Source organism: Anomaloglossus baeobatrachus, chromosome 8 (assembly GCF_048569485.1).
Source record: "Anomaloglossus baeobatrachus isolate aAnoBae1 chromosome 8, aAnoBae1.hap1, whole genome shotgun sequence".
NCBI classification, from domain to species: domain Eukaryota; kingdom Metazoa; phylum Chordata; class Amphibia; order Anura; family Aromobatidae; genus Anomaloglossus; species Anomaloglossus baeobatrachus.
The window spans coordinates 248219105-248238484 of NC_134360.1; the positions used below are offsets into that span (position 1 = coordinate 248219105).

The following is a 19380-nucleotide window of genomic DNA, read 5'->3' on the forward strand; positions in this document are numbered from 1 at the left end:
TGTATATGTCCCCTCTGAATTGTAAAGAGCTGCGGAAATAAAAATGATTATCCTCATTATCATACAGCTGGATGGGAGGAGGGGGTGATAGACAGGACTGGAGGAGCACAGGCAGCAGCGACGCCTCCACTCCCCTGGCTCTTCTTTCCCTCCTTCCCTGCCTTGTATAAGGACCCCTCCTCCTTTTCTTCCCTTGCACATAACACACTGGCCATCTGCAGATTTTTCCTAGGCCTGCACTAGCCACAGCCTCACTTGTGTAGCCACATACATGGTGCTGAAGGGCAGTCGCTGGTCACCCAGGCTGGCATTGCCCTGTATGCCCTGGCGGTGCCATGCTGTCCCTGCAGATCTCCGCTCTCTGGCACTGGGCTCTTTGGCTCGGGCTCCTGTACCTGCTGTTTAAGGTCTCTGTACTGTTCCTGATCTGGAGGGATCTGGTGACGGCATTCAGACCATTCCCAGGTCCCCTGTGCCACTGGCTGTATGGCAATGCTCGAGAGGTAAGGCGGCATTTTAGCTTTAATAGGTTGGGTGTATTTTGGCATTTCTCTTTTTGATCCATATCTTTTTATTGACTTTCAGGAGTAAAATAAAGCGAAGACTTATAATAATTTATAATAATAATAATATCAGAAACTGTGGGTAGGGGTTTTATAAATATGACGTAAGTATATTTGGGAATCCGCCCTATTTGTTGTCATTAGATGAAATTATTTTTGTTTAATCATTGGGGATGGACGGAGTTTGATACAATAGATCCACTATAAATAAACACTTCTGATAGTTTGCTACAGTGTATCAGTGCAGGAACTGCTCTGTTCACGTCTGATATTTGGGACCTACCGTAGTTTATCATTTGCAGGTATTTGTTTTTAAAGGGAACCTGTCACCAGATTTTGGCCTCCAAAACTAGCACCTTAAGCAGTGCCTGTACTGCATTCTATAAAGGTGCACATTACCCCCTGCCCCGCCCCCGTAGACCCCATAAATACCTTTATAAAATCCCCCGCCATGTATGCTAATTGTTGGGTCCGGTCTGATGGACGTCCTATTTTACAGCTTTTGTCCCTCCTTTCGGCGCTGATCACGCTGAGCCAAGAACATTGGTGCACCTGTACGAACTGGTGAGTTCTCTGCGTAAGTGGGCCAAGAACATTGGTGCACCTATATGAACTGGTGAGTTCACTGCGCAAGTGGGCCAAGAACATTGGTGCACCTGCACGAACTGGTGAGTTCTCTGCGCAAGTGGGCCAAGAACATTGGTGCACCTGCACGAACTGGTGAGTTCTCTGCGCAAGTGGGCCAAGAACATTGGTGCACCTATATGAACTGGTGAGTTCTCTGCGCAAGTGGGCCAAGAACATTGGTGCACCTGCACGAACTGGTGAGTTCTCTGCGCAAGTGGGCCAAGAACATTGGTGCACCTGCACGAACTGGTGAGTTCTCTGCGCAAGTGGGCCAAGAACATTGGTGCACCTGCACGAACTGGTGAGTTCTCTGCGCAAGTGGGCCAAGAACATTGGTGCACCTGCACGAACTGGTGAGTTCTCTGCGCAAGTGGGCCAAGAACATTGGTGCACCTGCACGAACTGGTGAGTTCTCTGCGCAAGTGGGCCAAGAACATTGGTGCACCTGCACGAACTGGTGAGTTCTCTGCGCAAGTGGGCCAAGAACATTGGTGCACCTGCACGAACTGGTGAGTTCTCTGCGCAAGTGGGCCAAGAACATTGGTGCACCTGCACGAACTGGTGAGTTCTCTGCGCAAGTGGGCCAAGAACATTGGTGCACCTGCACGAACTGGTGAGTTCTCTGCGCAAGTGGGCCAAGAACATTGGTGCACCTGCACGAACTGGTGAGTTCTCTGCGCAAGTGGGCCAAGAACATTGGTGCACCTGCACGAACTGGTGAGTTCTCTGCGCAAGATTTTGCCTGGCAATGTGGATGATGTCACCTGCGTCATCCATGTAGCCGGGCAAAATCTTGTGCCTTCGCAGAGAACTCGCTGGCTCATGAAGGCGCAACTCTTTGCCCGGCTACATGGATTGCGTCGTCCACGTCAATCATCAAAGGAGGACGGCGATCAAAGCTGAAAGGAGGGACAAGAAATAATGAACACGACGTCCATTGGACCGGACCCAATGATTAGCACACAGGGCGGAATATTTTATAAAGGTATTTCTGGGGTGTACAGGGGGGATCAGAGGGTAACGTGCACCTTTATAGAATGCAGCACAGGCGCTGCTTAAGGTGTTAGGTTTGGTTTAGTACGCTAAAAGGCACGAGAAGTCCATGAATTTTTTTGCAACACCAATAATGTCATCCATTTTTGTCTTTGACCTTTTTTTTTTTTTGCAACTACTTAGTGCAAGAGGGCACTCGTTTTCCTAAAGATTGAACCCAAACACCTGGCGTACATAACCCCACCCCAGTGGAGGACTAGAGGATGTCTTTGCCAAAATTTTGCAGTTTATTTTTTGTTGTGTTTTGTTTTTGTTTTTTAAAACAGTCGCACTTGTTGAATCAGATGAAAATCTTTAGAAATCCTAAATTTTGCCCACAATGACCAACCAAAAATAAACACATGGAAAATAGATGTTTTTAGTGCAAATTAGAAGCAAATGAAAAACACCATAAACAAGGCACAAACACAATGGAATCAGCTATAATTGGCATAAGAAAGCTCCCACCTCTTGCAACAATGTATCTATTGTGATGGGATTGTGTCTTTCTGGCTCACAGAGGAGCTCTATGCACACGCAGCAGATTTCTATGCATTTTCTGCACACAAAACTGCATGTTTTGGCAGCAAAAAAAGCCGCTGAAAAAATGTGCATTATTTTTATCACGTTGGTATGTTTCTTCCCATGCGTTTTTTTCATGCTTTTTTTTTTTTTTTGCTTTTTGTTTTTTTTAAGTCATGGCGATCGCGGGAGTTCAGGCGCTGTACCCCTGCAATCACCATTGGTAATTGGATCGTCTGCTCCCGGTAATTTAACCCCGTGAATGTTGAGATCAGTGCGATGCAGCATTCAGGAGCAGGGAGAGGAATCGCATGGAAAAAGAGCAGCAAAAAAGCAACGTGTGCACAGAGCCTTAGCTTGTGTTTTTTTTTTTTGTTTTTTTTTTTTTTTACAATATAGAAACACATTGTGCCTGTTGGGCTTTCTAATCAAACGAATGCAAGAACAATTTATATTGTACTTTGAATTTTTTTTTTTTTTTACAATGGGAGTGAATTGTCAACACGTCACTTTATGCCTATAAAATGATTTTGCTGCATTTCTTCTGTGATATATGCTAAAAAATCCGTCCAACGATGGATAAAGAAAATATAAAATAGGTGAAATAGCCGCTAGATACATCTGTATCCTCTTTATAGCTACGGCTGTGTTCACATTTCCATTTGGACATTGCTTTTTCTCTGTTCTTTTATTAACAGAGAAAATTAAAAGGTATCATTATATAACTGATGCAGAGCGACTCGAGCCCTTGATTATTAGGGGAGGGGTCTGTGCAGAGTGAGCCCTTGATTATTGGGGGGACCTGTGCAGAGTGAGCCCTTGATTATTGGGGGGACCTGTGCAGAGTGAGTCCTTGATTATTGGGGGGACCTGTGCAGAGTGAGCCCTTGATTATTGGGTGGGATCTGTGCAGAGTGAGCCCTTGATTATTGGGTGGGATCTGTGCAGAGTGAGCCCTTGATTATTGGGTGGGATCTGTGCAGAGTGAGCCCTTTATTATTGGGTGGGATCTGTGCAGAGTGAGCCCTTGATTATTGAGTGGGATCTGTGCAGAGTGAGCCCTTGATTATTGGGTGGGACCTGTGCAGAGTGAGCCCTTGATTATTGGGTGGGATCTGTGCAGAGTGAGCCCTTGATTATTGGGTGGGATCTGTGCAGAGTGAGCCCTTGATTATTGGGTGGGATCTGTGCAGAGTGAGCCCTTGATTATTGAGTGGGATCTGTGCAGAGTGAGCCCTTGATTATTGGGTGGGATCTGTGCAGAGTGAGCCCTTGATTATTGGGTGGGATCTGTGCAGAGTGAGCCCTTTATTATTGGGTGGGATCTGTGCAGAGTGAGCCCTTGATTATTGAGTGGGATCTGTGCAGAGTGGGCCCTTGATTATTGGGTGGGATCTGTGCAGAGTGAGCCCTTGATTATTGGGTGGGATCTGTGCAGAGTGAGCCCTTGATTATTGAGTGGGATCTGTGCAGAATGAGCCCTTGATTATTGGGGGGGATCTGTGCAGAGTGAGCCCTTGATTATTAGGGGGGTGGGATCTGTGCAGAGTGAGCCCTTGATTATTAGGGGGGGGGGGTCTGTGCAGAGTGAGCCCTTGATTATTGGGGGGGGGGATATGTGCAGAGTGAGCCCTTGATTATTAGGGGGGGGGATCTGTGCAGAGTGAGCCCTTGATTATTGGGGGGAGGGGTCTGTGCAGAGTGAGCCCTTGATTATTGTGGGGGAGGGGTCTGTGCAGAGTGAGCCCTTGATTATTGGGGGGGGGGGGGTCTGTGCAGAGTGAGCCCTTGATTATTGGGGGGAGGGGTCTGTGCAGAGTGAGCCCTTGATTATTGGGGGGGGGGTCTGTGCAGAGTGAGCCATTGATTATTGGGGGGGAGGGGTCTGTGCAGAGTGAGCCCTTGATTATTGGGGGGGGGGGTCTGTGCAGAGTGAGCCCTTCATTATTGGGGGGGTCTGAGTTCCGTTTTGTGTTAGTATTTAGAACAGAAAAATGTCTTGTTCCTTTTTTTGATTTTTTTTTTTTTTCCCTTGTTCTAAAAACTGTCCCAACCCAGAGAACCCAGAGGAGCCCCCTAATAAGTGATGAGGCCCCTCTGTGTCCGTTCGCATTAGTTATGTAACGATTTGTTTAGGACATGAATTCATTCTTTGTTTCTAAAAAAACAGAATAGACAAAAGTGTCAGCAACATGTGAAGCGCAGAAATAAATCTGAGCAGGTTTTCGCCATGAGCCATCAGAGATGTGTAACTCAACAATTAATTAAAGTAAAGGGTTAAATATAAACTCGTAGAACTTTTCAGTATTTGCTAAAATCCCTCCTGCACACGCAGCTTCTTTCCTGTTTTAGTTTTCAGGATGGGAGCATATTGTGACCTGTGTCTCTGTAGCATCTATGTGTTCCCTATAGGGTGTATTTATTAAAGTGGGGCAAACTCAACTAATAACAGCAGTGATCTGATTGTTTGATCTGACTGAATTTCCATTAGTTATTTACATGCATGGAAGAAAACCAAAAATTCCAAGAACATATGTTTTTGTGAAAATAAGTTCATAATTCACAAAAAAAACACATTTAATTATATATTGCCGAACATTCAGCAAAGCTCATTGACTGAGGCATAGGACATAGGGCATTGCCAATAAGGCAGCGGGCAGAAGAGACATTGTATTGCATATGCTGGTACTTGGCTGGAGCAAAATACATCCAGTTCCCAAGACCCCCCCCCCCCCATATCTTATAACAGCCACCGCACTGGTGACCAATGACACAATGCTCCTGATTTATGTTTCTCTTGAAGTTTTTGCAGGTCGGGAAGGATCTGGACCTGTTCTATAAGTGGGCACAGTCGCACGTGTACGGCTTCACCTTGTGGCTCGGGAATTTCTATGCGTCTCTTGTAATTACCCACCCAGATTATGCAAAGGCAGTTTTGGCCAGACAAGGTAAGAAAAGCCCAAGAACATGATAAAGTTTATATTTGTGCATCTGATTATCTAGAAATTCTGATTCCAGGGCACAATTTGCAAAATGCGCCCCTCCAAATACCTCCCTGCCCCGTCCTTTATTTTACATTATTATTGTCAAAGTCCAGATCTGCGCGGTTTCAAAAGTATCTGGGTGCTGGACATGGGCCTCGAATTCTCAGGGAACTCCGGCTAACGAGTGGGGTCTCTCAACTCGGGAAATGATAAAAAATAAAGTAAGCGTGTTATACTTACTGAGCTTCGGGCGCGGCTGTAATTGCTTCCAGGCCACTCACTCATCTTCCGGGGCCACCCATTAGTGCTCATCCATATTCACTGATTCCCTCGTCTACCGGCAGTCCTGGCATCTGTGATTGGTTGCAGTCACATGCTTCCCCAGTCTGTGTGACGACCTCCGACTGCTTGGAATCGCAGACCCTCTCTGCAGGTCACTATCATGGTATAAAAATAAACAAACTGGTGTAGTGTCTCCCCGTATTATGATACCCAACACAGCTAAAGCATACAGCTACAGGGTGCAGCCCCCAGCCGTGCACTTATCTTGGCAGGGTATCAAAAAAACAGGAACCGCATGCAGCTTTTTAAAAAAAAAATGTATTTAATTTTAAAAACGACTTCCAGTCCCCCTCCTCTAATTTTGATACCCAGCCATGATTAAGCCCGACAGCTGGGGGCTGGTGATACCCATACTTATTGGGCCCCCCAGGCTAAAAGTAGCAGCCTGCAGCCCAGGATTGCCACATCCATTAGATGTGACTACTCCAGATCTTTACCCGGCTCTCTGATTGCCCTGGTGCGGTGACAGTCAGGGTAATAAGGGGTTAACAACAGCCCACAGCTGCCACTAAGCCCTAGATTAGTAATGGGAGGCATCTATGAAACCCCCCATTACTAACCTGTAAGTGAAAAGAAATAAATACAGACACCGAAAAAATCCTTTATTTGAAATAAAATACAAAAAAACACCCTCTCACCCCTTTATTAACCCCCAAAACACCCAGGTCCTACGTAATCCACACGAGGTCCCACAAAGATTCCATCTGAAGCGAAGAAAAGCCAAAATAATAATAATATGAACATATACCCTGCTGTAACTAAATAAAAGCATAGTACATATAAATAAACATAGGGCACTTAGTAAGCACTATTTTTGAAGCGACAGCGAGCAGCCATAGAACTATGATCGCCCACTGTGAGCTTCAGGCAGAGACTGAGCCGCAGCCATGAGCAGATGTCATTCAGGTTATCTGCGGTCACAGCTGGAGGTTCCCATGTCCTCCACCTGTGATTGCAAGTAACCTGATCTCAGGTGACTTCAGTAAAGACAGTGACCTCACCAAGCTTAAAGGTTTTGAATAAAGTTAATAAGTTATCTATATTCGATAGGATAGGGGATAACTTGATAGCTGGTGGGCTGACCACTCTGAAGAGCTCTTCCTAGATGGAGTTGAGGTTGACCATACGGCTCTCCACTATATTCATTCTACAGGGACTGCTGAAGATAGCGGAATACAGCGCTTCAGTATCTCCAGCAGTCCCATAAGAAATGAATGGAGCGGAGATCCGCATCCTCGACCTCAACTCTTTGTAGAAAGGGTTCTTCACAGAACCGGTTTTTGTGGTCGGAGTAGTGATTGGACCACCGGTGATCGGGAAGTTATCCCCTAACTAATCGATTGTGGATAACCTATTAACTTAGTGCACATCCTATCAAGTTATGACAATATTTATAGTGCACCATTATATAATATATGTATTTTGTTTTTGGGTTTTTTTTAGACCCCAAAGATGACACAGCATACAGATTTATAGTCCCCTGGATTGGTGAGTAATATGGCTGAAAATTAAATGCACATTTCAGTTAGAAACCTCAGACCCTTCCAATGTATGTGTGCAGTAGGAATTCTGTGCACGTGTTGTGGTTCTGAATAAGGTTATGGACTTGTGCTATGTAATGTTTAAGAAAATGACATAAATAAAAGCAGACGTCATTGCAAAGGAGAATGAGCATGCACAAACATTTCGAGACAGGGTGGAGGTACGACCGAGTTCTTGCTCGTACCATCAGCGGAGGCACACGTCACTTACCAACATTTATCCTCAGGGGAAGGATTGCTGGTCTCCTCCGGGCAGAAGTGGTTCCAGCATCGCCGTCTAATCACTCCTGGATTTCACTATGATGTCCTCAAGCCGTATGTGTCCCTAATGAGCAACTGCACCAAGATCATGTTGGTAATTACTTCTTCCAATCAATATCTCACCGTGCATGTAACCTTGATAATTACAAAGCGGGGACACAGCCCTGGCTGCAATCATGTTTCACCGATCCTCCATCTTTGACTCCATAGACTTGTTGTATTGTTCTCTCTTGGGTTTATTGGAAAGACGAGGACTTTACGTCTGACCAAGTCCTTGGGACGATGTTCAGCCTCCTGGATGTGAAGTCAATGATCAAAGCTTTGTCTTTCAGGACAAATGGGAGCGGCTGGTACCAGATGAGAAACCAGTGGAGCTCTTCCATCACGTCAGCCTCATGACCCTGGACACCATCATGAAATGCGCCTTCAGCTACAACAGCAACTGCCAGACGGACAGGTAAATGATGGAGAGCAGACACGTGAAACCTCATCCAACGAGACTGGACCGTGCACGCTGGGCCTATGTGCCAGAAACGTCACTGGTGAATACATCTCCAGTAGGTCGCCATTCTCATAGATTTTCTTATGGAAAAAAAACCTTGTCGGCCTAAGAGAATCATCTGTACCTCAGACGTGATGTGAACAGAACCTGAAAATCCAGGATCGGGCATTCCCTCTCTTTTGGGAAAATGTTTTTCCAATCTCGTAATGTGATGGCATACTGATTAGGTACATTAGGTCTTATCTCTAGGACCCTCACCAATCCTGAGAATGGAAGGTTTGTGGCATTACTTCAGTGCTGAGTCCTCTGGCCAGGGGACTCTTCGAGTAAATGGGGCTGGCTGCAGTTCCCTTCCCTCCCACACTGTTGAGGGGCTGGCTGCAGTCCCCCCCCCCGCACAGTAGGCGGGCTGGCTGCAGTTTCCCCCCCCCGCACAGTAGGCGGGCTGGCTGCAGTTTCCCCCCCCTGCACAGTAGGCGGGCTGGCTGCAGTTCCCCCCCCCCCCGCACAGTAGGCGGGCTGGCTGCAGTTTCCCCCCCCTGCACAGTAGGCGGGCTGGCTGCAGTTCCCCCCCCCTGCACAGTAGGCGGGCTGGCTGCAGTTCCCCCCCCCCCCCGCACAGTAGGCGGGCTGGCTGCAGTTTCCCCCCTCCCCGCACAGTAGGCGGGCTGGCTGCAGTTTCCCCCCCCCCGCACAGTAGGCGGGCTGGCTGCAGTTTCCCCCCCCTGCACAGTAGGCGGGCTGGCTGCAGTTCCCCCCCCCCCCGCACAGTAGGCGGGCTGGCTGCAGTTTCCCCCCTCCCCGCACAGTAGGCGGGCTGGCTGCAGTTTCCCCCCCCCGCACAGTAGGCGGGCTGGCTGCAGTTTCCCCCCCCCCCGCACAGTAGGCGGGCTGGCTGCAGTTTCCCCCCCCCCCCGCACAGTAGGCGGGCTGGCTGCAGTTTCCCCCCTCCCCGCACAGTAGGCGGGCTGGCTGCAGTCCCCCCCCCATCCCGCACAGTAGGCGGGCTGGCTGCAGTTCCCCCCCTGCACTGTAGGCGGGCTGGTTCCAGCTTACCAACCAGTGATGTCCCTATTAACATTTGCCACAAAGGCGCCAGCAGCGCATTATATGATACCAATATTCCAGCTTCTGGTGCACCAAGCAAACGTCTGCAGTACATTGAGCCTATCAATAGATGCGGCTGCCTTAAAGTGTTTTTCCCAATATTAGGGATAATTTACTGATGATGAGGATCCGACTTAGTCCCGGGGCTCTGCAGTGTCCCATCTATATGGAATGGAGGTTGTGCATATACATTACTGCTCCATTCATTCTCTGCGGGACTGCCGAAAATAGTGGAGCGGTGTACTTGGCTTCTTCATCAGTCCCATGCACAATGAATAGTGCGGAGACAATCCATTTCAGATGCGGGGGTCTTAGTAGGGGTTGGACTACCATTATTTGGGAGGTCATCTCCCCTATCCATAGCTTTCAGTTTGGGAATATCCTTATAACGGGTATGTATAATATTTAAGGAACATGGTTTGTTTTTCTTGCAAAACCAGCATCACTCTTTCCAATGTGTTGGGCATTGGCCGCACAAAAAATATGATTACAATGGACTTAGGCTTTACTTTGTGACAAATGGATCTTGATTTTGTCCTGGCAGTGATAACGCCTACATTAAAGCGGTGTACGAGCTCTCCTACCTGGTGTACCACCGCTTCCGTCACTTCATTTACCATTTTGACTTCATCTACTACCTGAGCCCAGAAGGATTTCGCAACCGGCGAGCACTGAAAATAGCACACGAACACACAGGTGGGTATATATACATTTATATACAAGATACCATGGGTCCAACTCTATCCAGAATCACCATTCTATTAAAGAAGGTGTCCCATAAATAACGTATATTGCCTGTACAGTGTGTCCACCCATATCCTGTCCACCGCCATTACCTTAAGAACGGCGGCAGCTATAGGCATAGAAGTGGTGTCTAGGTATAGTAAAGTAGCCATGTGCTACGCAATGAAACCACCTATAGCGCCACCTGGTGGAAAACAACGGAGTTAGCGTTTTTATCTTGAAAACGGAACGAGATAGAGAAAAAAAGTGAATTACAAAGTTGTAGGGCATCATCAATTCAATACGGATCGACACCTTGCATACAGAAATGCTATGATTAGAACGTGTAACACTCACAAGGCTGCGGACGTGAAGCGATACCTCATGGAGACCTTCCTACAAGTCATTGGGTATGGTGGCTGTGTGGAGTGGCCTCCGCTCACCTGACCTGACCCCATTGGACTTCTTTCTGTGAGGTCACATCAAACAGCCGGTGTATGCGACCCCCTCCACCAACATTGCAGGACCTACGACGATGTATCACAGATGCCTGTGCAAACGTGTCACCTACCATATTGCACAACGTGCAGCAAGATGCAGTATGCTGTGCAGAGTCCAGATGTGCATTGCAGCAAGATACAGTATGCTGTGCAGAGTGCAGATGTGCATTACAGCAAGATACAGTATGCTGTGCAGAGTCCAGATGTGCATTGCAGCAAGATACAGTATGCTGTGCAGAGTCCAGATGTGCATTGCAGATGACGGGGGCCACTAATGAGCATCAAAGTTACATGAGCTCCATATGCGTGACCAGCATTCAATGTTTTGTGGGGTTCATGGGTTTCATATCATAGCATTTCTGTATGCAAGGTGTCGATTCGTACTGAATTGATGATGCCCTACAACTTTGTAATTCACTTTTTTTCTCTATCTCGTTCTGTTTTCGAGACAAAAATGCTAACTCCGTTGTTTTCCACCAGGTGGCGCTATAGGTGGTTTCATTGCGTAGTGCATGGCTACTTTACTATACCTAGACACCACTTCTATGCCTATAGCTGCCGCCGTTCTCAAGTTAATGGCGGTGGACAGGATATGGGTGGACACACTGTATACAGGATATGGGGGGACACACTGTATACAGGACACATGACAAATGTCTGATCGCTGGCGGGTCCAGCTACTGAGACCACCACTAATCCTGAGCCTATAAAGTTCCCTGTATAAAATGAGTGGTAATGAGCATGTGCAACCACCACTCCAATAAACAGTGAATGGAGCAGTGGACGCACATGCTCAGTACAACAGAGGACCACTCATTCTCATTACTAATAGGTAGACCCCCAGTGATCAGACATTTATCACCTATTCTGTGGATAAGGAATATGTTTGCCTATGGGACAACATCTTCTTGTCAGGCACAGCCCCCATTTTCTCTGGACTATGAGACCACCGCTGTCATACCCAACAAAAAACATTTGTAAATTTGTATTTCCATACGATGCAGTAGAGACATTTACCCCCTTTAAGAAGCTTGTTTCGCAGGCTGAGATGATGCTGCACTCATCCTTCACATTGGCGGAATATCTGCAAAACTAAAGCAATGTTCATTGTGGATTGTTTCCTAGATAAAGTTATTAAGCAGAGGAAGGAGTCGCTGAGGAACGAGAACGAATTTGACAAAATCAGTCAAAGGAGACATTTGGATTTTCTTGATATCCTTCTGTGTGCGAAGGTGGGTGCCGAGCTCTGGACTTCCCAGATGTTCTTTACTTTATCAGTTTTATTGTGTTATGTTTTTTGTAATTTGGCCTGTTCTAATATAATACGGTACTGTTATGTGTGATTTTAGGATGAGAATGGTCGTGGGCTGTCAGATAAGGACCTGCGGGCAGAGGTGGACACCTTCATGTTTGAGGGACATGACACAACGGCCAGCGGGATCTCATGGATCTTATATGCCTTGGCAAAGCACCCTGAGCACCAGGAGAAATGCCGGGAGGAGATCAGAGGGGTCTTAGGAAATCGGGACACAGTGGAATGGTGGGGCTCAGAGTAACCAGGCCGCATGTATATGAATTGTTTGATTTTTAAGGAGTTTTGCAAGTCTTTACCCACTTCCTGATGAGTCCATTTATTGTTTTTCCTTCCCCTCCTTCCAAGATTTGTCACTTTTTTATTTTTCCATCGACTTGGTTTGTTTTTTGCGAGACGAGTGAAATTCTGAAAAAAAAAAAATGAATTCTGCCATTATTGGGGTTTTGCTTTTACGGCATTCATTGTGCATGACTCTCCCGGTCGGTATGACTTTGTAGTCATTCTGGGTAGCATACGCATTACGTAAATGTCAGCCAAACCCACTAGTGACCTGCCGTGATGGACGACATGGGATTGATTAGTTTGGATTCTTTACATGTGCGGCTAAAATTCTCTAAGGTTACAGCATTCAAATGTTTCTATAGGGACGATCTCGGAAAGATCCCGCATACTACAATGTGCATTAAAGAAAGTCTCCGCCTGTTTCCGCCAGTTCCTGGAGTCGCCCGGAAACTCAGCAAACCAATTACATTCTGTGACGGCCGCAGTCTTCCTGAAGGTCAGTGCATTTGTTCTCTGAATGCAAAATTCTGCTTTAACCCCTGCCTGACTGCACAATTTTTCATTTTTCCCACCATTAACGTTACCATATGATGTACTGAAAAATGGGAAAAATATTCCAAAAGGGATAAAATGGTGACAATGGCATAGAAAAGCCATAAAATACCAGCAAAAAGGAGCTGGTTCTGTAGTGTTAAGTGTTTAATTTATCCTGAAGCCTAAAGTTTTCTCACCACCACCACTGCTACAATATAGTATATATTCACCACGACGTACATGAAATGCGTGCACCACTAAATACAGTGAGAATTAATATAATGAGGTCACCACAAGGTGCATCACTGGTTACAAATACCGAGCACCCGAGCATGGTAGTGCCCGCTCATCACTAGATACGAGTACAGAGCACCCGAGCATGGTAGTGCCCGCTCATCACTAGATACGAGTACAGAGCACCCGAGCATGGTAGTGCGCGCTCATCACTAGATACGAGTACAGAGCACCCGAGCATGGTAGTGCCCGCTCATCACTAGATACGAGTACAGAGCACCCGAGCATGGTAGTGCCCGCTCATCACTAGTTACCAGTACTGAGCACCTGAGCATGGTAGTGCCCGCTCATCACTAGTTACGAGTACTGAGCACCCGAGCATGGCAGTGCCCACTCATCACTAGTTACCAGTACTGAGCACCCGAGCATGGTAGTGCCCGCTCATCACTAGTTACGAGTACTGAGCACCCGAGCATGGTAGTGCCCGCTCATCACTAGTTACCAGTACTGAGCACCTGAGCATGGTAGTGCCCGCTCATCACTAGTTACGAGTACTGAGCACCCGAGCATGGCAGTGCCCACTCATCACTAGTTACCAGTACTGAGCACAAGAGCATGGTAGTGCCCGCTCATCACTAGTTACCAGTACTGAGCACCCGAGCATGGTAGTGCCCACTCATCACTGGTTACAAATACCGAGCACCCGAGCATGGTAGTGCCCGCTCATCACTAGTTACGAGTACTGAGCACCCGAGCATGGTAGTGCCCGCTCATCACTAGTTACCAGTACTGAGCAGCCGAGCATGGTAGTGCCCGCTCATCACTAGTTACCAGTACTGAGCAGCCGAGCATGGTAGTGGCCGCTCATCACTAGTTACGAGTACTGAGCACCCGAGCATGGTAGTGCCCGCTCATCACTAGTTACCAGTACAGAGCACCCGAGCATGGTAGTGTCCGCTCATCACTAGTTACCAGTACTGAGCACCCGAGCATGGTAGTGCTCGCTCATCACTAGTTACTAGTACTGAGCACCCGAGCATGGTAGTGCCCGCTCATCACTAGTTACCAGTACAGAGCACCTCAGCATGGTAGTGCCCGGTCATCACTAGTTACCAGTACTGAGCACCTGAGCATGGTAGTGCCCGCTCATCACTAGTTACCAGTACAGAGCACCTCAGCATGGTAGTGCCCGCTCATCACTAGTTACCAGTACTGAGCACCCCAGCATGGTAGTGCCCGCTCATCACTAGTTACCAGTACTGAGCACCCAAGCATGGTAGTGCCCGCTCATCACTAGTTACCAGTACTGAGCACCCCAGCATGGTAGTGCCCGCTCATCACTAGTTACGAGTACTGACCACCCGAGCATGGTAGTGCTCACTCATCACTAGTTACCAGTACTGAGCACCCGAGCATGGTAGTGCTCACTCATCACTAGTTACCAGTACTGAGCACCTGAGCATGGTAGTGCCCGCTCATCACTAGTCACCAGTACTGAGCACCTGAGCATGGTAGTGCCTGCTCATCACTAGTCACCAGTACTGAGCACCTGAGCATGGTAGTGCCCGCTCATCACTAGTTACGAGTACTGAGCACCCGAGCATGGTAGTGCCCACTCATCACTAGTTACCAGTACTGAGCACCCGAGCATGGTAGTGCCCACTCATCACTAGTTACCAGTACTGAGCACCCGAGCATGGTAGTGCCCGCTTATCACTAGTTACGAGTACTGAGCACCCGAGCATGATAGTGCCCGCTTATCACTAGTTACCAGTACTGAGCACCCGAGCATGGTAGTGCTCGCTCATCACTAGTTACCAGTACAGAGCACCCGAGCATGGTAGTGCCCTCTCATCACTAGTTACCAGTACTGAGCACCCGAGCATGGTAGTGCCCACTCATCACTAGTTACCAGTACAGAGCACCCGAGCATGGTAGTGCCCGCTCATCACTAGTTACGAGTACAGAGCACCCGAGCATGGTAGTGCCCGCTCATCACTAGTTACCAGTACTGAGCACCCGAGCATGGTAGTGCCCGCTCATCACTAATGAAAATAAAAAAGTTGCAGTGCCAGATGAGACCAACAGGAGGCAGAGTTTCCCTACATTTATTTTTATGTAACCTCTGCAGAATTCTCTAAGTGCCAGTGATCTCAGAGCATTGAGTAACATCATTTCCTTAATATGGCATGTTCTTACATTTCTAAATAAATTATTATTTTTTGCAGGTGCAACGGTTATCCTCAGCATTTACTGCATAAATAGGTCCCCTGGTTTCTGGAAAGATCCAGAGGTAAAGTCTGCTCATTGCTGAACTATTAATCATTTATGTCTAGGGGACTTGATCGTTTGATGTCTTGTTCTATTGATCCACCAATACCAAGTCCCTGACACAGCCAAAAAATGATCAGGTGGAAACATCATTACTTTTGGTGAGAATCCGGCAGCAGAGGAGTGATGGGAGATATGCATATAATATAGTTATATACCATTCTAAGCTTCTAGCAAAATATTTCCAGGTTGGCACAACCCCCTGTACCCGGTCCATTACTCACTCCATCTGCGCAGTGATCTTTTGTTGTTTTTACACCTTAGGTGTTTGATCCACTGCGATTTTCCGTGGAGAATTCAGCAGATCGACACCCCCACGCCTTTCTTCCTTTCGCGGCTGGATCCAGGTAGGACGAGGGTTTACTATTTCATAATATTAAATATGAAAAACTAAAATGATAGTAAAAATCCCTTTTCTGTAACAATTCATCAGAATTCTGCCAAAAATTACATTTTTAACCTGATGAGTTAAATGCACAGAAGAGGATATGGAACCTGGAACACTCCGAAATATCAGTATATCAATATTCAATTTGATTTGTTATTAAACGTTTATCAAAAAACTAAGAAATTCACCTAAAATCCAACACTTTGTCATGCTACCACCAGGGGGAGCCGGCACTCAGGCAGGATGTAGTGCTTCTAAGTGTAGTTAGGTGCAAGTGTGGCACCCCTGAGGCTCTGGTCGCCACAGGGTACTGCGCGTCAATTAAGGTGCAGTATTTATCTCCAGTAAGGGGGAGGGGGTTAATCACTGGTGTTCCACATTCACACACTACATCCAGCTTAGGAGCCTTCACATAGGGTGGGTTGGCTCAGGGTAGGCAGGGGGGTGTCCATAACTGTCATGGGACTTCCCGGTCACTGATGCCAGCCACCTGCGGGGCGGGTTCCACCTGGGGTAGAAATAAGCGCAACACACTGACATCTTGAGCAGACCCGTCAGGACCATAGTTGTGGCAAGACATCTCTGGAAAACTTGGACTTTACCGGACCCTGGGGCTTGGAGCGGGAGCTAAGCCAGGATACCTAACTACAGAGGGGGACACCGTAGAAGTAGGACCCTCACTCCTTCTCTTTCATAACACTGGTGGTGACCCCTTACCGGATCTGGGATTGACCGGAGTCCATCACGGCAGTCACCAGTGTGACCGGGCTGGCAGCTGAAGTTGTGAGTAAACTACACCCTGAACCCACAGAGACTGTGTTGGCTCGTCTTTACCGGCGCCGCCCAGTGCTTAGGCGCCAATGGCCATTACAACCCTCATCATCCACCCAAGGCCCGCTCCGCCTGTGGGGAGCAACAGCATCCCGGCTGACTTAACACCAGCCCCGGCTATTTCCTGGCCACATACCACAGGTGGTGTCATGACAAACTTTTCCTAATACCCCGCTTCCCCCACCATTTACTGTACACCTCGAGGCAACGAAACCAGGCAAGGCCACCCGTGTCAACGCTTGACCCGACCCGAAACAGCCCGGCGACAAGTAGGTTAACCGCCTGCCCCGTGGGGCGGTACACAATCCCACTAGAGGTCACTAGCATCCGCGGAAGGATGCAATAGAATAGTTGATAAAGCCGAAGGTCAGTGCCAGGAAGTCACGTAGGTACAGAGGGGTAAGGAGAGCCGGAGTCAAGTGATAGTCGAGGGTCGGAAAGCCAGGAGGTATTGTCAGGAGCCAGAGAGGAGCAGACAAGTAAGTTTTGAGGAGGGAGCAGAAATGGGATAACAAAGCAGAAAGCGGGTTAGGGAGACAGGGAGGTAAGACTAGACGGGAAGGACGCAGGTCAGGGAAAGGAGTACTAGGTAGGGGGCAGGATCAGAACAGACTCACAGCAATCAGAAGTGCACACTGCAGAGCAGAAACTATCACTGGCGGCGTACCGAGGAAAACCGTTCCAAGATAAGGCAGCGTGACCCCCAAAACAAGGTAAATAGAATAGACTCCTCCCACCGGACCTAAACTCGGAGAATGAAGACATCAGGAAGACAAACACATACAACGTCTCTGCACAAGCAGCGTCATACGTGACTATGACATACGTCACAAGGTACAACACTAAAAAGGTGGATCCATTCCCCCACATCCCAAGTTATGACAAAGACACTGATCAAAGAAACCCACAGTGTGATGAATCAAGAGCACAATACTAACTAACATATATCAAAGATCAACCCCAGATTAGCAAAGTAAATGCTGCAACTCCAATGGGATAAACTGGAAATGCCTAAAGACAGTGACAATTGTATAAAATAACAAAAGAATGACACATTAGTAAATGTGGCAGCGTAGGATGCGGGATACGAGATCCATCCTTGTTTGCAGCTTCTTCAGGGGTTTTAGGATGGTCGATCCCCCTGAAGAAGCTGGTGATACGTGTGATATCTGCATTTTTGAAGGGACACCTCTGGAATAAACTGATACTACCAGATGAATTGGGATTCAGTTTTGGTCTGGATTTTCCCATTACAGTGTACAATATTCTATTTCTGTGAGTATCTCTGATCTGATAACGCGCTGTATATCTTCTGTTACAGAAATTGCATTGGGCAGAACTTTGCAATGAATGAGATGAAAGTGGCCGTGGCTCTTATATTACAGAAATTTCAGCTGCTGCCGGATCCCGAAAATGAACCTCAGAAAACTCCTCAGATAGTTCTCCGATCTATGAATGGAATTCATCTAAAGCTGAAGAGGATTGAGAAGGATTATGGGAAAGAGCCGAGCAGAGCTGAGAGTATAGGGGACGCTGTATAGATGTCAGCCCCTATACCATTCCCTATAAAAACAATCTTCAGCCTGTGGTACAATAGATACTTGCAAAACAACAACTCCCAGCATGCCCTGAGAGTCACAGGGTGGGGGGTGGAGACCACTGTCCTAGGGATCCTTAGAGGGGTTGCAGGATATGGTATATAGTGATAAATCAACCATTGCACACCTGTCAAATCCAGCTCTGCTCCGGCATTGTGGCTGGTCTTTGTTTATTTTTCCCAGAGTGATGACATCACGTACACCCATGTGACTGCTGCAGCCAATCACTGTCCTCCACAGCAAAACTAGCTAGTACAGGCCTGTGATTGGCTGCAGCAGGCTATTTAATGCTTTATAATCTTAGACAATCCCTTTAACATTAATATTTTAACATCTAATGATGAGTGTAATTAAAAACCCATGTCTCATAAAGATGCAGAAGCAAAACATGGAGCGCCTGGGCTCCAATGAGAAATCTGAAGTAGGGCCACTTATACTGATGGAATTAGGAGCAGGGGGTCTCGATACCTCTACCCTCCTATATCAAAATGTACACATAATTTATGGAAAATTCAAAAATAAATAACTTATCCACAGCAGCAGACATTCACTGGAGGCTTCATTCACACTAGCGCCTCCAAATTTATTCAAGGACCCCTTAAATAACACACAAAACGTATTATACTGGTTTTCTGCAACCTCGAAAGCCTTCTATGTCTTCTATCCTCCATAGGAACCATGAATTCACTGGGATAGAACAAACTTCAGAATTCACATTTTAGTTCTCTTTTGTACAATAATTAATATAATGTAGAATAAAGTTGTTGTTTTTTTGTAATTCTTTGAGTATTTTTTATTCTCGGATCTATTGTGTGGACCTGTAAATACAACATCTACCAGCAGGGGGAGGCAAACACTTTACAATAGAAAAATGCATGCTCCTATTGTATGAGCCTATGTGAACAGTGCAGACGTGGGAAAAAGCCAGGAACGGATCCCCCCAAAATGTGTATCAAGATCCCACCTGATATAGTTATGTTTGTTTCCTAATTATTAAAATTAAGATTTGCATTTACCATAGTTGTGGTAAACAAGACACATGAAGGAATAGTGAATCCCTTCGGCTGCGTGCCCACAATCGGGGTGTGCAGCGTTTTGCGTGTTTCTGCGGTGTACAAAATGCTGCGTTGTACATCACAAGCACAGTGGATGGGATTTAAGGA

General features: G+C 47.1%; 1 protein-coding gene across 1 annotated transcript; it reads left to right on the forward strand.

Moving 5' to 3' along the window:
• Positions 1-152: 152 nt before the first annotated feature.
• On the forward strand, positions 153-18995 carry LOC142249000 (cytochrome P450 4A24-like). Its single transcript, XM_075320527.1, has 12 exons — positions 153-503; positions 5548-5692; positions 7514-7558; positions 7839-7966; positions 8205-8329; positions 10026-10177; positions 11830-11936; positions 12054-12244; positions 12664-12797; positions 15298-15362; positions 15665-15747; positions 17941-18995. Exons 1-12 carry the CDS (start codon positions 336-338, stop codon positions 18158-18160), a joined length of 1563 nt encoding a protein of 520 aa, XP_075176642.1. The 5' UTR covers positions 153-335; the 3' UTR covers positions 18161-18995.
• Positions 18996-19380: the final 385 nt, after the last annotated feature.